We start from the raw sequence: 16523 nt of genomic DNA, 5'->3' as shown, positions 1-16523 counted from the left end.
CTACTGCGGTTCTTGCATTGATGTTTTGAGTTACTGTTGCTTTGAATATATGCTGTTTAAATATATTTTGTAAACTCTCTTGGCATTTGATAATAAAGGATACTATGTATGAGATTTCCCTTCACTTTTTATAGGCGACGAACAGGACATTCTATCTAAATACCACCCCCACCCACCAAAAAAAGCAATTGTCAGTACTATGTTTGACCATAAATGTCATTGGCTTTGAAGTTGGGAAGATGGAAATAGACCTTCAGCTGTCTTCCTACACCTGAGATCCTGTTTGGCAGCAAATTCACAAAAGCACAAAAATGATGTTTGCTTTAGCCACTCTTATTTCCATTTTTGAATACAGTTTGGTGATTCCTAGTTCTTGCGTGCAGTAATACAATTTTGAAACTTATAGTCAAACAACAGTTAACTTGATGGACATTATATAAAAAGAATTCATAACATTAGTGGGCAGGTTGGTGTCCTTATTACGTCTAAAACATTTCCCATCACTGTGTGCTTTATCCTGAATAAATGTAGACAGATTCCTCGCTTTTTCTAACTCTTGGCAATAAAATGACCAAGTGAATCCAACTGGAACTGTTGCAAATGTTTAAATTCACGAGGTTTAAATTCTATTTCAGTTGTGTACAGTATAGATCTTAACATACTTAACACCCTCCAGCACTGACTATGCGCTTAAAAATAACACAAAAACAGTTTTAGCTTTCTGGTTCTCCCCACTGTGCTTTTAAATCTTTCCTGTGTTGTTGCTGAGAATATTCAATGCCTGTCACCTGTATGACTTTCAGCAATAAAATAATTAAAACAAAGCTTTAAAAAAAATAGAAGGGCATTTTTTTTGTTGTCTCTCTCTAAAGCAAATAAGGAAGGAATATTTGTGCTTTCTAACAAATCAGTTACACTACAGCTCCTAGTGGTTTTGAAAGATTGAAATTGCTCAGTGTTTTTGTTTCATGGGATGTGCTGTGCCTGTGGGTTTGTAGCTTTAATCTGGTCATAACGTCCTTCCTGGAGCAGAATGTGCTTTTCAAGTCAGCCCACCCTTTCCAGGGCAGTGTTTGCTACTGCTGTGTAGTAGATCAAAGCAGCTGGAATCAAATATTCTACATGGGAATGCTTGGGCTTATTAAAACAGTAATTGCTGGTCGTGCTGACATTATCAATAGAGTGCAACCCTGAAGGTAGTGCCTCTGTGAACTTTCTCAGTTTTAAAATTGCTGGTACATAGTGCAAAATGCTGATTTTGGGGCAGAACCCATTTGCATCTGCTACGCAGCATAAACATATTATTATGTCTAATAGAATGATGAAAGTGATGGTGTGATGGATGGTGGGGGCTGCACAATTATGGGATAAATACGTAGAGTGAGACCACCTCATCTCTCAGACAACAATCCCTTCTGAAAGGTGAAAAATAACTTGGATTCATAATGCTTGAAGTTGTCAGCTCTGCTTTTCTCTTTGCTAGCTCCTGTTAGTCTTGGTCTACATATAAAATAAAATGAAGTGATAAATTTTTGGAGGACATAGGTTGAAGTATAAACCTCCCAGTGAGGGGCACAGTTTTCGAATGTTTCCCCACATGAAACACAAACAAAATTCTGTTTGAAGGAAACCAGGTATATGGATTCCAGCTCAGTCCTTTTGTTGCGGTACTTGCTTTCTGTTTGCAGGGACACCTTTACTATACTCTGAAATGGTTTATTCAAGGGGTAGCCAATGTGGGGGCCCTTCCAATAGTTATGGACTACAACTCCCATCAGCCTGCAGAGTGGATGATGGGAGTTGTAGTCTAGTAACATATGGAGATACCAAATTGGCTATCTCTGGTTTAGTGCATTCTGCCATTTCACTGTGTTTCATATGTGGAGCATTCTCAGATGTGAGGACGAGAATGACATTGAAGAGCTTCCTGTTGTATTTCTGAGAATAGATATTTTTTTTTAATGTAAAACTTATCAGTTGTGCAGATCACTGGATATCTATAGCCTCTGGCCATATGGTTAGGTTAAGCCTTATGGCCGGCATGCGTACATATGCATATTCACTGCTTGATTTTTCTGCACTTGAGGCGTGAACCCATTTCAAAACATACTGGTGCTGAAAGACTTCTGTTCTGGAACGTGGAAAACAAGGGTGGCTGGAAACACTGTTTCACCTTTGCTTGAAGGGAAGCTTCAAAATAAACATCTGCAGACACACCTAGTAAGGCTCATGTGGGAACAATTACTGATGGACTTGCATCATCTGACTCTCTGGTTGTATCTCTTTGTTGCCACTCCTTGTTGTATGCAGTCTTCCTGTATTTAACTCTGCGGCTTAGACTTTTTGGTTACCAGACAGATATGGGCTGTGAGGTGAACTGGTAAAAAAATGAAGAGCACTCATAATATGAGTTTAATGGCAACCCAATAGGGACTATGGAATCTCTGCAATAACCCTCCAGTCCTTGAATTAAAATGCCTCTGCAAAATTTCCTGCAGGGTGGTGGTGGTTGGTTTTTTTTGGGGGGGGGGGAGATTTAAATAAACAGCCCTTAAATCATATTTTAAAAGTTTGAAGCTATAATGCTCATGCTTTTGCTCAACTAAGACTTCAGAAGGTTAAAACTGATTGGAAGCGTACTGAAATAATTTTTGGAAAAGATGCCATACAGACAGAAAATTGTCCATCAGTGTGTATGGAATAAATAATGCTTTTCAGATTTCCTAGAGTCCTGAGACTTGTGTCAGCTACACATTGTACATCATAGGTTTTCCATTTAGCACAAACCGGACCCTGGTTTTATGCTAGATGGAAAATTTAATCTCACAATTTGTTAACCTCCTGTGAGCGGACAAGGAAAGTTAGTTGTATTTTTCCCTGGTGAAAGCAAGAAAAATATGATAATATGATGGTATATTTAATCAGGTGGAGCATATGAATCGAGTTTGTGAAAGGAACAAGTCAATATTGGATTTTAATGTAGTCTTGTTGGTTCTTAATTATGCACTTTGTCCTGTGGATTTGTTTAATGATTATTGATTTTGCTATAACCTGTATTAATTAGGTATTTCTCTTCCTGTTGGAATATTTTTGTTTCTCTTTTGTATTTGCAAACCATTTTTGAATGGTGCTCAAATATTTTTTGATGAATTGTTTAGTGGAATCTTATCTAACACTTGTATTAGTTATGCATCATATTATGTATCTGTTGTGCTTTAACTATTGAGTTATTGCAGACTATTTTTTCTGGGCTGGCTTTTTAAATATTGTAACACAATATCAGCTTCATGTAAAGCATCTGAGCACACATGGAAAGTAGTATGCACATAAAATTAACACCGATAAATTGGAAGCTATGCACCAATCAGGCAATGAGTATTCTATTAATGCTACTTCTTGTATCTTAATTTGCACCCACAAAAAAGAATCTAGGATTTTATTATTAGTATGGCTCCATTATGTCATCAGATTGTTGCAGCCAGTCTGTTCCATTAATAAGAGATGTCAATATCCTTTGCCACATATATTGATTATTTTTGAATTGGTGGGTTTTCTGTACAGTGAACAAAAGTTTGGGCTTTTAATTCTAACTATTATTTGTTTTCTTCCTTTTCTCTGCAGCTGGAATGTGCACTGTTTCCCCTAAACTTTTTTAAGAAGCAAGAGGTTCAGAAGGGCAAAGCTGAAGGATGCCGTCTGAGGTGTGCCTCAGGTATAGTTCATGGAGCTGTCCTGCCAGTTTCCATCGAGTGTGTGTTCATTCACTGTATGCTAGCCTAGAGGATGGCAAATCGCATACATAAATATTACATCAAAATGACTGTGCCGAGACATGTCCAGGAGGATTTACTTTTTGCTCTTGTGTTAGGCTTCTGTGTGTTTTTTTCTCTGCAACTTACCCCCATAGAAATATTTATGCATGGTGTAAAACAGGCTTCCTCAACCTCTGCCCTCCAGATGTTTTTGGCTTACAACTCCCATGATCCCTAGCTAGCAGGACCAGTGGTCAGGGATGATGGAAATTGTAGTCTCCAAACATCTGGAGGGTCGAGGTTGAGGAAGCCTGGTGTAAAAGATTTGCTCCTTCTGTGATTTCTCAACTCATTTGCATGTTGAGCATCCTAACACAAAAAGGATTTGCCTTCCTGTCAGTGCTGAAGCAGGTAAAGGCAGAAAACTGAGTAGCATTGTGTTGATCCTCATGGGTTCAGCCAGTAGATTGCCATTTAAACTTTGGGGACAGGTTGTTTTTATTGTCATTGATGATGAACAATCAAGGAGAAAGAACAGTGAGAATTCTCTCCATGTGTCCCTCCCCAAATTGATTTGATTAAGGCAATTAAATTGGTTGTGATGGTTACTGTGATGGGATTATGCATCAAACAGCAGGAGGTCATTTTTATAGAGTAATTGCTCTGATAACTATATCTTTACATATTTCACATGTAATTCTATGCATGCTTCTTAAAAACTAAAAGAGAAAGAAATATGAACTCTGAAACACCCCCTGCCCTTTCAAGTTCTTTATCAAATAAAGTCACACCTCTCAAACTATTCAGTTCACAAAATTAGGCTCAGATTCAAACTAACACATTTTCACTTGATACCTTAGCACACTTATCTGTCTGTAGGATATTTATAATAACATTTGTGTGCATGTAGTAGAAAGCAGAAGAGCCATTTTATTTGAATATAATGTTCCAACGTAGGCTTTTCATCTGAATGACAGAGCAGAGAATTTCAAAATAGTATTTTTGCTGTCAGAATACTGTATAGGAGGCTCTGCATCTTTCTTCTTCTTCCTTTTTTAAAATGCTGCCACAAATTGTCAGTTATATCAAAAGAAGTCAGTAATATATTTAGAAAGATATTCTAGCATATGGACACTTTAACAGTTTTGTGTGTTGGGAGGTTATATCTGATTTAGGATTACCAAACTATGTAAAACCTTTTTCCCAAATCATGCATGAACATTGATTTTTTTTATGGTAATATTTCAACCCTTCCAAGTGGCCCTTTTATTTGAGAATCTTGATATGAGTGGTTGGAAATGATTGGAACTATAAAGTGAATGGAGGAAAAGAAACTAAATCCTTGCACACCTCTTCTGTTGGTGTCCCAATAAGTCCACATACATGTAACAATTTTGTGAAAAGGACATACTGAGCTTTTCAGACTTGTCCCTGCCCGTCCCCACCCCCGCTATAATTGCTGAGCTACATAACGAGGACTGGTGACTCTCATATCTGTTTTTACAGCCATTTGGATGTTTTATTTTCTGATTAGACAACAGTGCCTCTGTCTGTCTAGTGGGAATATTTATTTTGTTCATGAATGTGTAGGTCTCCCTAACACAAAGTTCATGATGGAACATTCGCTTATTTATTCAACTTTGCACAAGTGCTTGGTGTGGTTTAAACTACTGCAAACTTCTTACCTATGTCTTCAAAACCTTCTGTGGCCTTGTGCCTCCTTGTCTTTCTGCTCTTATATCCCCTCACAGGTCCCTTCCTTTGACCTTTGCTACTCTAGCGCCACCACCCTCAGCAAGATTCCCTGCTATCTGAAGTGGCTCCACCCATTTCTCTTTCTTGACCCTTTTGCCTGGAACTGCCTCAAAGAACGCCTCTATGTGATCTACTCCCCTATTTCCTTGTAGTTTCTACTCAAAACTCGCCAATCCCAAGAAGCATTTGGAGTCCCTCCCTCGTACCTATACCTTTAGCGTAACTAAACCACTAAAGTATCTGTAACTGAAGTCATTCATTCCTTCATTTTATTTGTATGTTGCTTTCCTACAAAAAAATCATGCTCAGAGCGGTTTGCGACAAAGAAACAGGGATGAATTTCAAACAAACGCTACCAAATTTCATAACAGCATAGCAGAACAATAACAGAGTAACAATGCCATAGTAACATAGGAAAGCAATAACGTAGTAACAAGTTCATAATAACATAGCAAAAACAGTAAAATAGTAACAATTTTGTAATAATATTGCAAAGCAGTAACAATTTCATAAACAGCACAACAAATATAAAACAACATACAAAAAGCTACATTTCAATACAGTGGAACCTTGGTTCTCGAACTTAATCAATTCCGGGAGTCTGCTCAACTCCCAAAAGTGTTTGAAAACCAAGACGCAGCTTCTGATTGACTGCAGGAGCTTCCTGCACTCAAGCGGACAAGCACTTACTTTTTGGCGTTTGGGAGCCAAAACATACGAGTACCAAGGTGTTTGAGAACGAAGGTACGATTGTACTATAAATACTGTGGAACACTATGACTTAAACAACATGCAGCATCCAGCAGCAAAAATAACAAGGGAGCATCACAGTTGCTCCTTAGTTTCGCACAGTCCCTCTCCTGCAGCAGCTTCTTATAAGGCAGGCATTGCCAAACCTGGCCGTCCAGCTGTTTTGGGACTACAATTCCCATCATCCCTGACAACTGGTCCTGTTAGCTAGGGATGATGGGAGTTGTAGTCCCAAAACAGCTGGAGGGCCACGTTTGGCCATGCCTATTATAAGGCTTCGAAGGGTAAAGGGTGGGGTAGCTGGAAACATGCCTCCCATTATGTTCCTAATCATATTCCCATCCCATTGCTCCCAATCACACCTTCCCATTTTCCTTAGCCTCTGTTGCTTACCTGTCCCTGCCACACCTGCTCCTTATATATGATGCTACATGAACTATGATGTGAACTTGCGCCTCAATTCTTCAAGAATTTGGACATCTCATATTATTTGTGTTTACTTACAAATAGACAGGTTGCACATAGGTTCAAAAAAGGGGCAGCCAAAATGGTGTAGCCACACTTAGAATACTGTGCACAGTCATCTCACTGCCACCAACTTGGATGGCTTTAAAACAAGATACAACAAATTCATGGAGGGTAACAGTGCCAGTGGCTACTAATCACTATTCTGTGTTCTATCTCTGCTGTCAGAGGCAACATGCTCTAAATATGTCTTCCCAATTGTTGGGAAGCACGTGTCGAAAGGCTGCTGCTGCACTCATGTCCTGCTTGCAGAACTTCTCATAGGGATCTGGTTGGACACTGGGAGAAACGGGATGCTGGATGAGTTGGGCCTTTGGTCTGACCCAGCAGAGGCCTGCTGAAGATAAGAGCCTTCCAAAAGTCTCTGGCCATTGAATTATTCCTGCAAAAGGCAGTCATTCAGTGCCAATCCTCATTTTAAAAAGTGAATCTGTCACGCTAAATTTGCCTAACTGGCTTCTTACCCTGTTGGCCCCAGCAATTGTGGATCTTCTACAGTTAAAGTCATTAGGCTGAGAGGACTGGGAGGAATCCTAGTAAATTGGATTAATCCTCAATTTACAACAATAATACGCCTATTTTTATAGCTAGGACAGTTGAAGCTGTGAGATAATGGCCACATTGTGAATGTCTTGGAGAGTGATGCTGTTGTACATAAAGATTTAAGTCCATCTTTATATTGTGGGCCATAATAATAGCCCTGCCACACTGTGATGCTATAGACCTTTGGTTACAGCATGAGAGTGGGGAAATAACAATAATAAACCCATTTCCAATCTGTGTCAGTAGTACTAAATCATCAGGTAATCCTACTCTCACTTCAGAGTTTGATTCAATTCAATGACACTTTTTTTTTGTCTTGAGTAAATATGTGCAGGATTGTATGCTAGAAAGACATAATTAGAAATGAAAAAGTAGAAAACATATGCATGTCTTTCACTGTTGGTATTTTCATGCTTGTGAGTGTGTTTATTTCTTCATCTTTCACAGTTTTCAAGATATGCTGACTGGTCAGAGGCTTTGCCAGTCTAGTTCTCATAATGATGCTGTCTTGGCTGCTCTGAACCAGCAAAGAAGTGACGGGATCCTCTGTGATATAACTCTTATAGCGGAAGAGCAGAAATTCCATGCCCACAAGGCAGTCCTAGCAGCATGCAGTGACTACTTCAGAGTAAGTTAATATAGTAATATGTTTATGTCCATCAGCTCTCTTTTTTAGAACACCGTAGATATTTGGATAATTAGTAGTATTGAAATCTTTCCAATTTTTTTTGCCCATGTAAACAGTGATCATGGTCTGACCAGATACTTCAGGACAAGTTGTTGCTGTTTTTTTAATGTCTACTGAAAAGTAAGCCACATCAGGTTCACTGGGACTTAAAACTAGATATGTGAATATAGGATTGTGAAACTGGGGAATTTATTTGACATATATGTAGTATTTAAAGTTAGGCATTTACATGTTTGTAGGTATGTGCTCCTGTACAGTAGTACCTCTGGTTGTGGACGGGATCCATTCTGGAGCTCCAGTCAGATTCCGAGGTTTCCGCAACCGGAGGTGCCTGTTCTGTGCAAGCGCGCGGCGCGATAGAGTGCTTCTGCGTATGCGCACGTGGTGAAACCCAGAAATATACTTCTGGGTTTGCCGCATGCATATCTCGAAAGATACATAACAAGAGGGACATGTAAGTAGAGGTACCACTGTATTTACTAAATAGGGTGTGTACACAGTTGTTGCCAGTGGGTGTGAGCCTAGGGCACCCTGTTCCACTTAACCCAGTCTATTTTATCTTAACTACTTTGTATCTCTTTGAGATCACATTTTGAGTTAACTTACAATGTATGCTTTGTGAAGTTCTGGTTCAATAGTGGTTTTCCAATTTAAAGCATTAAGTTTTGTTTTGTTTTTTAACTTCCCTTAAGGCCTGAAAAGGCAAGTGATCTGGAACACTGGAAGAAGACATGCAGTTATCTTCCCTAGTTTTATTTAGGGCACTTATTTCCTTCAGTAAAATTTGTAAGTTGAACACATAAATAGCATAGCTTTGGACTCATTAGGAAACACACACACACACACCAAAATGTAAAGTGGGGCACGATGTTTGTTAGATAGAACTAACCAAAATGTCACAAGCAAATTTCAAGTGCTGCAGAGCTAGTCATCAGGCTGGATGAGCTGGGCGATGCGAAATGCTGACGTGATGTTAAAGCAGATATGGGGAACCTTTGGCCCTCCAGGTGTTGCTGAACTACAGTTCCCATTGTCCCAGACCATTAGCCATGCTTGATGAGGCTGGTGGGGGTTGTAGTTCAGTAACATCTGGAGAGACAAAGATTTTCCCCCAAAAGCAACAGACTCCCCAATTATAACAGTGTTAGGAAAGGAACACAAGGTGTAATAATACCGTTGTATTCTGCTTTGGTCAGACCACACCTGTGTTCAGTTTTGGGTGCCACAATTTAAGAAGAATGTGTTCAGAGGAGGTCAACCAAGACAAGCAAGCGTCTGGAAACCAAGCATTATAAGGAACAGTTGAGGAAGTTGGGTATGTTTAGCCTGGTTAAGAGGGGACTGAGAGGATATATGATAGCCATCTTCAAATATCTAAAGGGCTGTCACCTGGAAGATGGAACAAGCTTGTTTTTTCCTGTTCTGGAGGGTAGGACCTGAAGCAATGGCTTCAAGTCACAAGGGATTCTGACTAAACATCAGGAAGAACTTTATGATGGTAAGAGCTGAAGCAGACCTCCTCAGATGGTGGTGGACTCTCCTTCCTTGGAGGTTTTTAAGCAGAGGTTGGCTGGCCATCTGTCATGGGTGCTTTAATTGAGATTGCGGCATTGTGGGGGGTTGAACTAGATGGCCCCCTCAGGGTTCCTTCCAACTCCACAATTATATGATTCTAGGATTCATTATGTAGACTTAATTGGCCACTTCTAGATGGTTGACAGATTTCAGGTTGTGCTTTTAGCTGCTTGGACAAATAAATTGTGGCTGATTCCTGGCTTATAAAAAGCAAACCTAATGGATCTTTCTCCAGCACTAAACAGATCACACACATGGTAGTCTTCTGTTAGCAAAGCTGAGATTAACTGTAGGTGGTACACTAGGTAAAAGCAGCTTGAAGGTTTTCTTCAAAAATATAACTTCTCTTTTTTTGGAAGGGTGGTACTGTGGTTAGAGGCTGTTGACAAGATTACAGTTTTTTACTATAATTTTGGAGACAAGGTAGATTTGCACTCCTCCAAAAGTAGTAATGCTTCCAGATCCCAAATAATCTCCTGGGATTGCCAGGTAGCTGTGTGGTGGGCAGGAATGCATTCTGCCGACTTCGCCTTAGATGCCAATCCTTTCCTGGAGAAACTAGACTTGGTCTCAATCATTCAGGCGCTTTGTCATCTCAGACTAGAGCAATGTAATGTGATCTGCTTGGGGCTGTTCTTGAAGAACAATTGGTTTCATATGGTTCAAAATATAGGTGGAAGGTGTCTGGTTACAACTTTTATAATGACCGTTCCCTGCATAAAACGGGGGGCGCCCTTTGTGTGGACGCGTGCAGCCCCTGGATCTGGAGCGGCTCCATCAGCATAGGCTTGGCTTTGCCTTCCCTCAGGTGGGATACCTGGAGGTCTCCGCCAACCCCAGTCAGTTGTCCAATCCCACCTGGGGGAAGCGTTGCCAAGGAGATCAGGCCAGGTAGGGGAGGGATTACCTGCCCACACAATAGAGGGAGGATCTTACCTGGGAATCCTCACCCTACCCACCCTACCCACCCTCAGTTAATGTCTTATTTTGCAGGTTAACTTTCCTTCACAGGTTTTGCAGGTTAACTTTTCTTCACAGGTATGTGGGCGCTGCTAGGTTAAGGTCGCTGTTAAAGGGCCGGAAATGAATTTCCCTGCATTGGCAGGTTTCGCCTTTCCCGTAGCAAAACATCGCAACTTTGGCGGTATCAGGCCTTGGGTGGAATCCTTTTGTCCATCTTCCTCTTTGCAGTGGTGATACCAGGGTTCCCCGTTAAAGGGGTTTCTGAAGGGAGGCTTTGACCGTATGCCGAAAGGTCGTCATTGCTCACCCCTGCGGCGGCGCCATAATGGGGGCGGCTATCTCTACTTGAGGGACGCGGGTGGCGCTGTGGGTAAAAGCCTCAGCGCCTAGGGCTTGCCGATCGAAAGGTCGGCGGTTCGAATCCCCGCGGCGGGGTGCGCTCCCGTTGTTCGGTCCCAGCGCCTGCCAACCTAGCAGTTCGAAAGTACTCCCAGGTGCAAGTAGATAAATAGGGACCGCTTACTAGCGGGAAGGTAAACGGTGTTTCCGTGTGCGGCTCTGGCTCGCCAGAGCAGCGATGTCACGCTGGCCACGTGACCCGGAAGTGTCTCCAGACAGCGCTGGCCCCCGGCCTCTTGAGTGAGATGGGCGCACAACCCTAGAGTCTGTCAAGACTGGCCCGTACGGGCAGGGGTACCTTTACCTTTATCTCTACTTGAACATATGTTCTGCAGAGCCGGCCCATCCCCCACACAAACACTGGATAACCCTGATGCTCCCTAGGTCCCCGGGTGGGGACTGGGGAGGGAGAACGCCCAATGTCTGAGCCAAGGTCTACCCACATTTGAAATTTAATAAAAGTTGTGGCCAATTTAATCCCATAGCACGTTGTCTTGAGTCGTTATTCCACATGACGGGGGGGACCGCTCGGGATCTGGGGACTCCGGCTGTCCACGCAAAACATTTTTCACTGTGTTTCTGAGCTCAATTCAAGGTGCTGTTTTTGTGCTTTTAAAGGACTAAGTAGTCAGGGATCAGAATATTTACAGAACCTCACTCCTTCCTTCATATGAAGGCTGCCCAGGAACTTGCCCCCACCCACAAGGCCCTTCTTCAGATCCTACTGTGATCAGTATGTGGGTACTTGTAACGCGGCCTTTTCAGCAAGTTCCAAGATTGGTACACCTGTTTCTACCACTCCTTGTTCTTAGGTGGGTGGTGAAGATTTTTATTTAAGTGGATGCTCTCAGAACTGCTGCCTCTGTTTTAGTTTGTTATTCTCGTCTGGTTAGTGTAGTGCTGCTTTTAAAGATGTGATTGTTGTTGATTTAACAGCTGAATACCTTTACAGAAGGTGGAGTAAAATAATAATAGTAGCTGGAGGAGACTCTTGAGAATTCCATGAACTGCAAGAAGATCAAACCTATCCATTCTTAAGCCGAGTCCTCACTGGAAGGACAGATCCTGAAGCTGAGACTCCAGTACTTTGGCCGCCTCATGAGAAGAGAAGACTCCCTGGAAAAGACCCTGATGTTGGGAAAGATTGAGGGCACAAGGAGAAGGGGACAACAGAGGACGAGATTGTTGGACAGTGTTCTTGAAGCTACTAACATGAGTTTGACCAAACTGCGGGAGGCAGCGGAAGACAGGAGTGCCTGGCGTTCTCTGGTCCATGGGGTCACAAAGAGTCGGACACGACTAAATGACTAAACAACAACAACAATGTCCTGGAAAATATATGGAATCTTGGGCTGAGGCAGTGAGCTGTGATCTTGGCAAGAATTCGGAGCACTCAAATGACTAGTCATGGGGCTGGCAGGCAGAATCGCCATATGTTGCCTTCATCATGCCAGTTGGCATTTTAAATGTTTGCCTGAACTCTGCTTATGCCTCCGTGCTGATCTTTCACTTACAAGAAGTGGTGTGGGAGTAGTTCCACTGTGGCTTCTTCACAATCTGTTCGATAACTGTGTGCATAAGCAAACTTTGTGGGTGGGGATGAAGGCATCCTCTTGCAAATATTGCCTGGCAAGTACAAAGGAGAATCTTAGTATATAGGAAGGAACCCTGTCAGTGACCTGCCTCCATGGTTTGTTCACACACTTTGCACAGATAAAAAATCATGAGGAATTGCTTATCAATGAGTGTGTACCTTGAGCTTTACTGTTCAGGGTTGTGGCGAGAATGAATAGAACATGACTTTTGCCCAACCTCTTTCTCACTTCTTCTCAAAGGGGTCAAGGTTTTGAGTGCATGGAGGTCATCTTGTGTTGTTGAAAACCTAAAAAATTAAGCAAATAAATAAAAACTCACATCACCCTCAGCAGGAAGGGCAGTAAAACTTACCTTTCCCCAAACATAAGAATTTTTAGGTTTTAAATTTTAGAAAATTATATCCTGCTTTTAAATAACTTCCTGGTCCTTTTCTATATGATTTGGACTACAACTTCCATCAGCCCCAACCAGCAGTTGGGAGCTATTATCCAGTACCTAGAGACACACAGATTCCTTATCTCTGTCTCGAAGCTCAATAAATTCAATTGGGATGGGGAATGAGAAAATCCAGTGAATAAAATGCTTAATGAAAAGTTGTTCTGTCTGATGTTTAAAATACTGATTTCTTAATTTGGGGAGAAAAAAGAGAGAGGTCATCTTATACACATGGGGGCATCTTATACATGGAAAAATACAGTAATATTTTAAAAATGCACACTCTTCCGCCCGCCCCTGGCAAAAGTGGTCTGTTTTGTCTACAGAATATACTAGTGTTGAAAAGTTCACTGATCTTCAAGTTAGAAAACAGATTTAATCAGGGGCATTTCTGTGTGTTCATATAATTTAGAAAACTGTTAGGCTGTAATTAATGATGGTATATCATCAGTAAACAAAAAGAGGTCACTGAATAGATATTACTGGAGGTTATGAAGTCATTAAATTGTGTTTGCAGATAATGGTTTTTATCGCATTTCTTTGTTTAAAAAAGTGGATGTATCATAAATAGTTGACTTTCTGATGTATTAAAAGCACAGCCCGTATCTTCTATTTTATGCTGCAGATAGAAAATAACCACGGTGTTTCCATTCAGGCTTAAATGGCATGGAATTTAATTAGTAACTACCATTTGCAGTACAGTTGTAAATTGGTTACATAGTGTAGTTGTAATTGTTAAGACTTTTCAATGCTTCTGTCACTAATTCATGTTGCCAGGAGCTCCCATTTAGGATGGCTGAATAAAATAGAAAGCGCTGGGCTCCTGCACCTTTTTATAGCTGAACAGAAGAGGGGGTTTCAATAGATGCAGCTTGCATTTCACCTACATCTGCTGAAATGTTCTCTTCTGCAGAACTATGAAAAGGTTCAGGGCCCTCCGTACTCCCACTTGCCCTCCCTAGTCCCATGTGATTATCTGTGGGAGTACAGGCAGCCGCTAGAAGGTTTGCAATCCAGCAGGGATCTTAAGGATCTCACATGGGGACTGTATGTGTAGCAGCTGTGGGTTGTATGCCCACAATAGCCCTTTTACAAGTCTTACTCTATTTAACCGAAAGATGGGAGTAAAAATGCTCGCTGCAGTATTGTTTTGTTATCCTCTTACTGATGGTTGGGGTAGGATGTTGAGAGATGGAGGGAGACTTGCCCAAGACCACAGAGTGATTTGGAGGGTGTTGGGGGGGGGCAGGATATTGCTTTTCAGTTGGAAGGGTCCAAACACAGAAGTTTTTCTGAAAGATCACAGGCTTGTCACGTATATCTGGTTATGAAATTAAACCAGTATAAATTACTTTTGGAATAAATTGCATACTGATTAATGACTGCAGTATTACTAGCTATCTTAATTAGGGAACAGCAAAGCAGCAACAAAAGTCCCTTATGTTTAATAGGAAATCCAAGTTTGATCAATGTAATGTAGACAATTTTTTCTTTTCTTTTCTTAGGCGATGTTCAGCCTTTGTATGGTTGAAAGTGGCGCAGATGAGGTGAATTTACATGGCATCACAAGCATAGGTTTAAAGCAAGCTCTGGACTTCGCGTACACTGGACAGGTATAGTACTGAAATCCTTAACAGGCATATAAAACAGACGGGGTCACCTTAGAATAGATGGCACTGGGATGTTACCATGGCAACTGGCTTGGCTGGCCTTGCACCTGTTGGCTTATCTCATGCATGGGGTGATTTATGCTCATGAAGGAGATTAAACCCTTCCTCCATGTCCAGTTTCTCCAACAGGTTTGCATTTCAGTTCCAGATCAACATCACACTTTCAGGGAGGATGTAAAAACACATTGGCCAGGATCAAAAGAACTGCACAGCTTTCTACTTCTGTCTACAGGGGGCTCTGAAAGAGCAGTCCTTCATGCCACATTGCAAAGCACTTTAGAAACTGATGTGCTTTTCAGATGCAGCTGAGATAGCAGTATCTGGATGATGGGGAGACCAATAAAGATAAGAACAAAGACAACCCAATAATCTCCCCTTCCACATCACATTTAAAAGGGCATTGGCTGTTGATCTTAATACTCAGGAGGTCTGTAGGGAAATACAGACTTTCAGATATTTGGGAATTAAGGGCTAAGTGAAATAGGCTGGCCTTTGAAAAATTCAGTTATAATCATACTCACCTTGAGCACATTTTGACATAAGTGAAATGTGCAGTCCCATGTAATCAACTGGAGTTGTGCCTTTTAAAAGACACTGTTTGTTAGGGATATGTATTGCATTATTGTAACCATGTGTGCCAAGAGCCCAGGAGGGTTTTCTACATTTGCTGGAATGCCTTCCCTGAGAGACAGCTCTTTCAAATGTTAGTAGCTGCTGTCAGAGCAGTGAGAAGCCTGTGTGCCCATGAGGTGACTCAAAACCATTGAAGTGTTAATGGTGAAGATTTCAAAGTATTGCGTGGGTGTAAGGCAGAAATGCTGTTAGCAAATAATTGGATTTGTGCATGTGCCTCCTACACACTGCTCTGAAAAGTCTTAGTCACAATAGGTTTTGGTCCATCAGTACAGTATTACCAAGGGAATAGGATATTTTCTTTCTGAAACAGTATTTCCAGTGCCTACCACTCCCACCAGTAAATAGAAAGCTCTTTTCACAACAACCCTCACTTAGATGAAAAAATTATAATGCTTTGCTCAAAGCAAACCTGAGCCTTGTACGGTCCAATATCCTACTCTTCTGTCTCAACCAGGGGAAGGGAAAAGGGGATGCCTCATTTATTATCCTTGTTCTTTTCCAACATATGTTTTGTTCTTGTTTTGATGATGATGAAGCCATTCTGTAGCCCCAGCTTCATTAACTTGACCTGGAGGTAAACCATTCTAAATTTAACAGGACATGCAGAGGAGTGAGTTTATGCATATTGATTGAAATACCAAACATGCTGAGGAAACCACCTGAAAATGTAGTCATATTGTAACTTGCAAATGGACAGTGGTCTGGCCCGCTGGCTTTTTGAGAGTTAGGGCTCATCCAGACTTCCATTTGTGCCACATTTCTAGGCACAGGTTAGGGCTTTAAAGGTCTGTGTAACCAGAGCTTAATAAATACTCAACTGGTGTGCACTTTAGTCTGGGGCTGGCCCTATGTACGTGAACTTTATAGGTACTTAGAATCATCAAGTTGGAAGGGACCCTGAGGATCATCTAGCTCATCCCTCTGCAATGCAGGACTATGCAGCTGTCCCTTATAGGAATCAAACCTGCAACTTCGGAATCATCAGCACCATGCTCTAACCAGCTGAGCTATATATTACAGGTCCTCTGCAGAGAGCTAAATGAAGACAGTCTCAGCACTGGGAAGCACATTCAAATCCATACTCAGCTATAAAGTTCACTGGATGACCTTGGGCCAGTCACTTTCTTTCAGCCTAACTTCTCTGACAGGTTTCTTACCAGGATGGAATAGTGATGACATGGGAGGTACGTAGGAAGAATGAGAGAGAGAAGACTACAATCCTATACAACAGATGTG

The 16523-nt window shown here is 41.5% G+C and overlaps 1 protein-coding gene across 2 annotated transcripts in view; it reads left to right on the top strand.

Annotated features, from left to right (window-relative positions):
* Window positions 1-16523, top strand: part of KLHL32 (kelch like family member 32) — a 67779-nt gene that overhangs the window by 6329 nt on the left and 44927 nt on the right. For both annotated transcript variants that reach the window (XM_083433508.1, XM_083433509.1), the window contains exons 2-4: window positions 3622-3712; window positions 7773-7953; window positions 14487-14594. In XM_083433508.1, coding sequence (XP_083289634.1) covers window positions 3690-3712; window positions 7773-7953; window positions 14487-14594 — 312 coding nt within the window. In that variant the 5' untranslated portion in view covers window positions 3622-3689. The remainder of the gene's footprint in view (window positions 1-3621; window positions 3713-7772; window positions 7954-14486; window positions 14595-16523) is intronic.

Source organism: Podarcis tiliguerta (genome assembly GCF_965153285.1).
Source record: "Podarcis tiliguerta genome assembly, chromosome: 3".
In the NCBI taxonomy this organism is placed as follows: domain Eukaryota; kingdom Metazoa; phylum Chordata; class Lepidosauria; order Squamata; family Lacertidae; genus Podarcis; species Podarcis tiliguerta.
The sequence above is the reverse complement of the archived record's forward strand: the minus strand, read 5'-3'. Positions and strand labels throughout refer to the sequence as shown.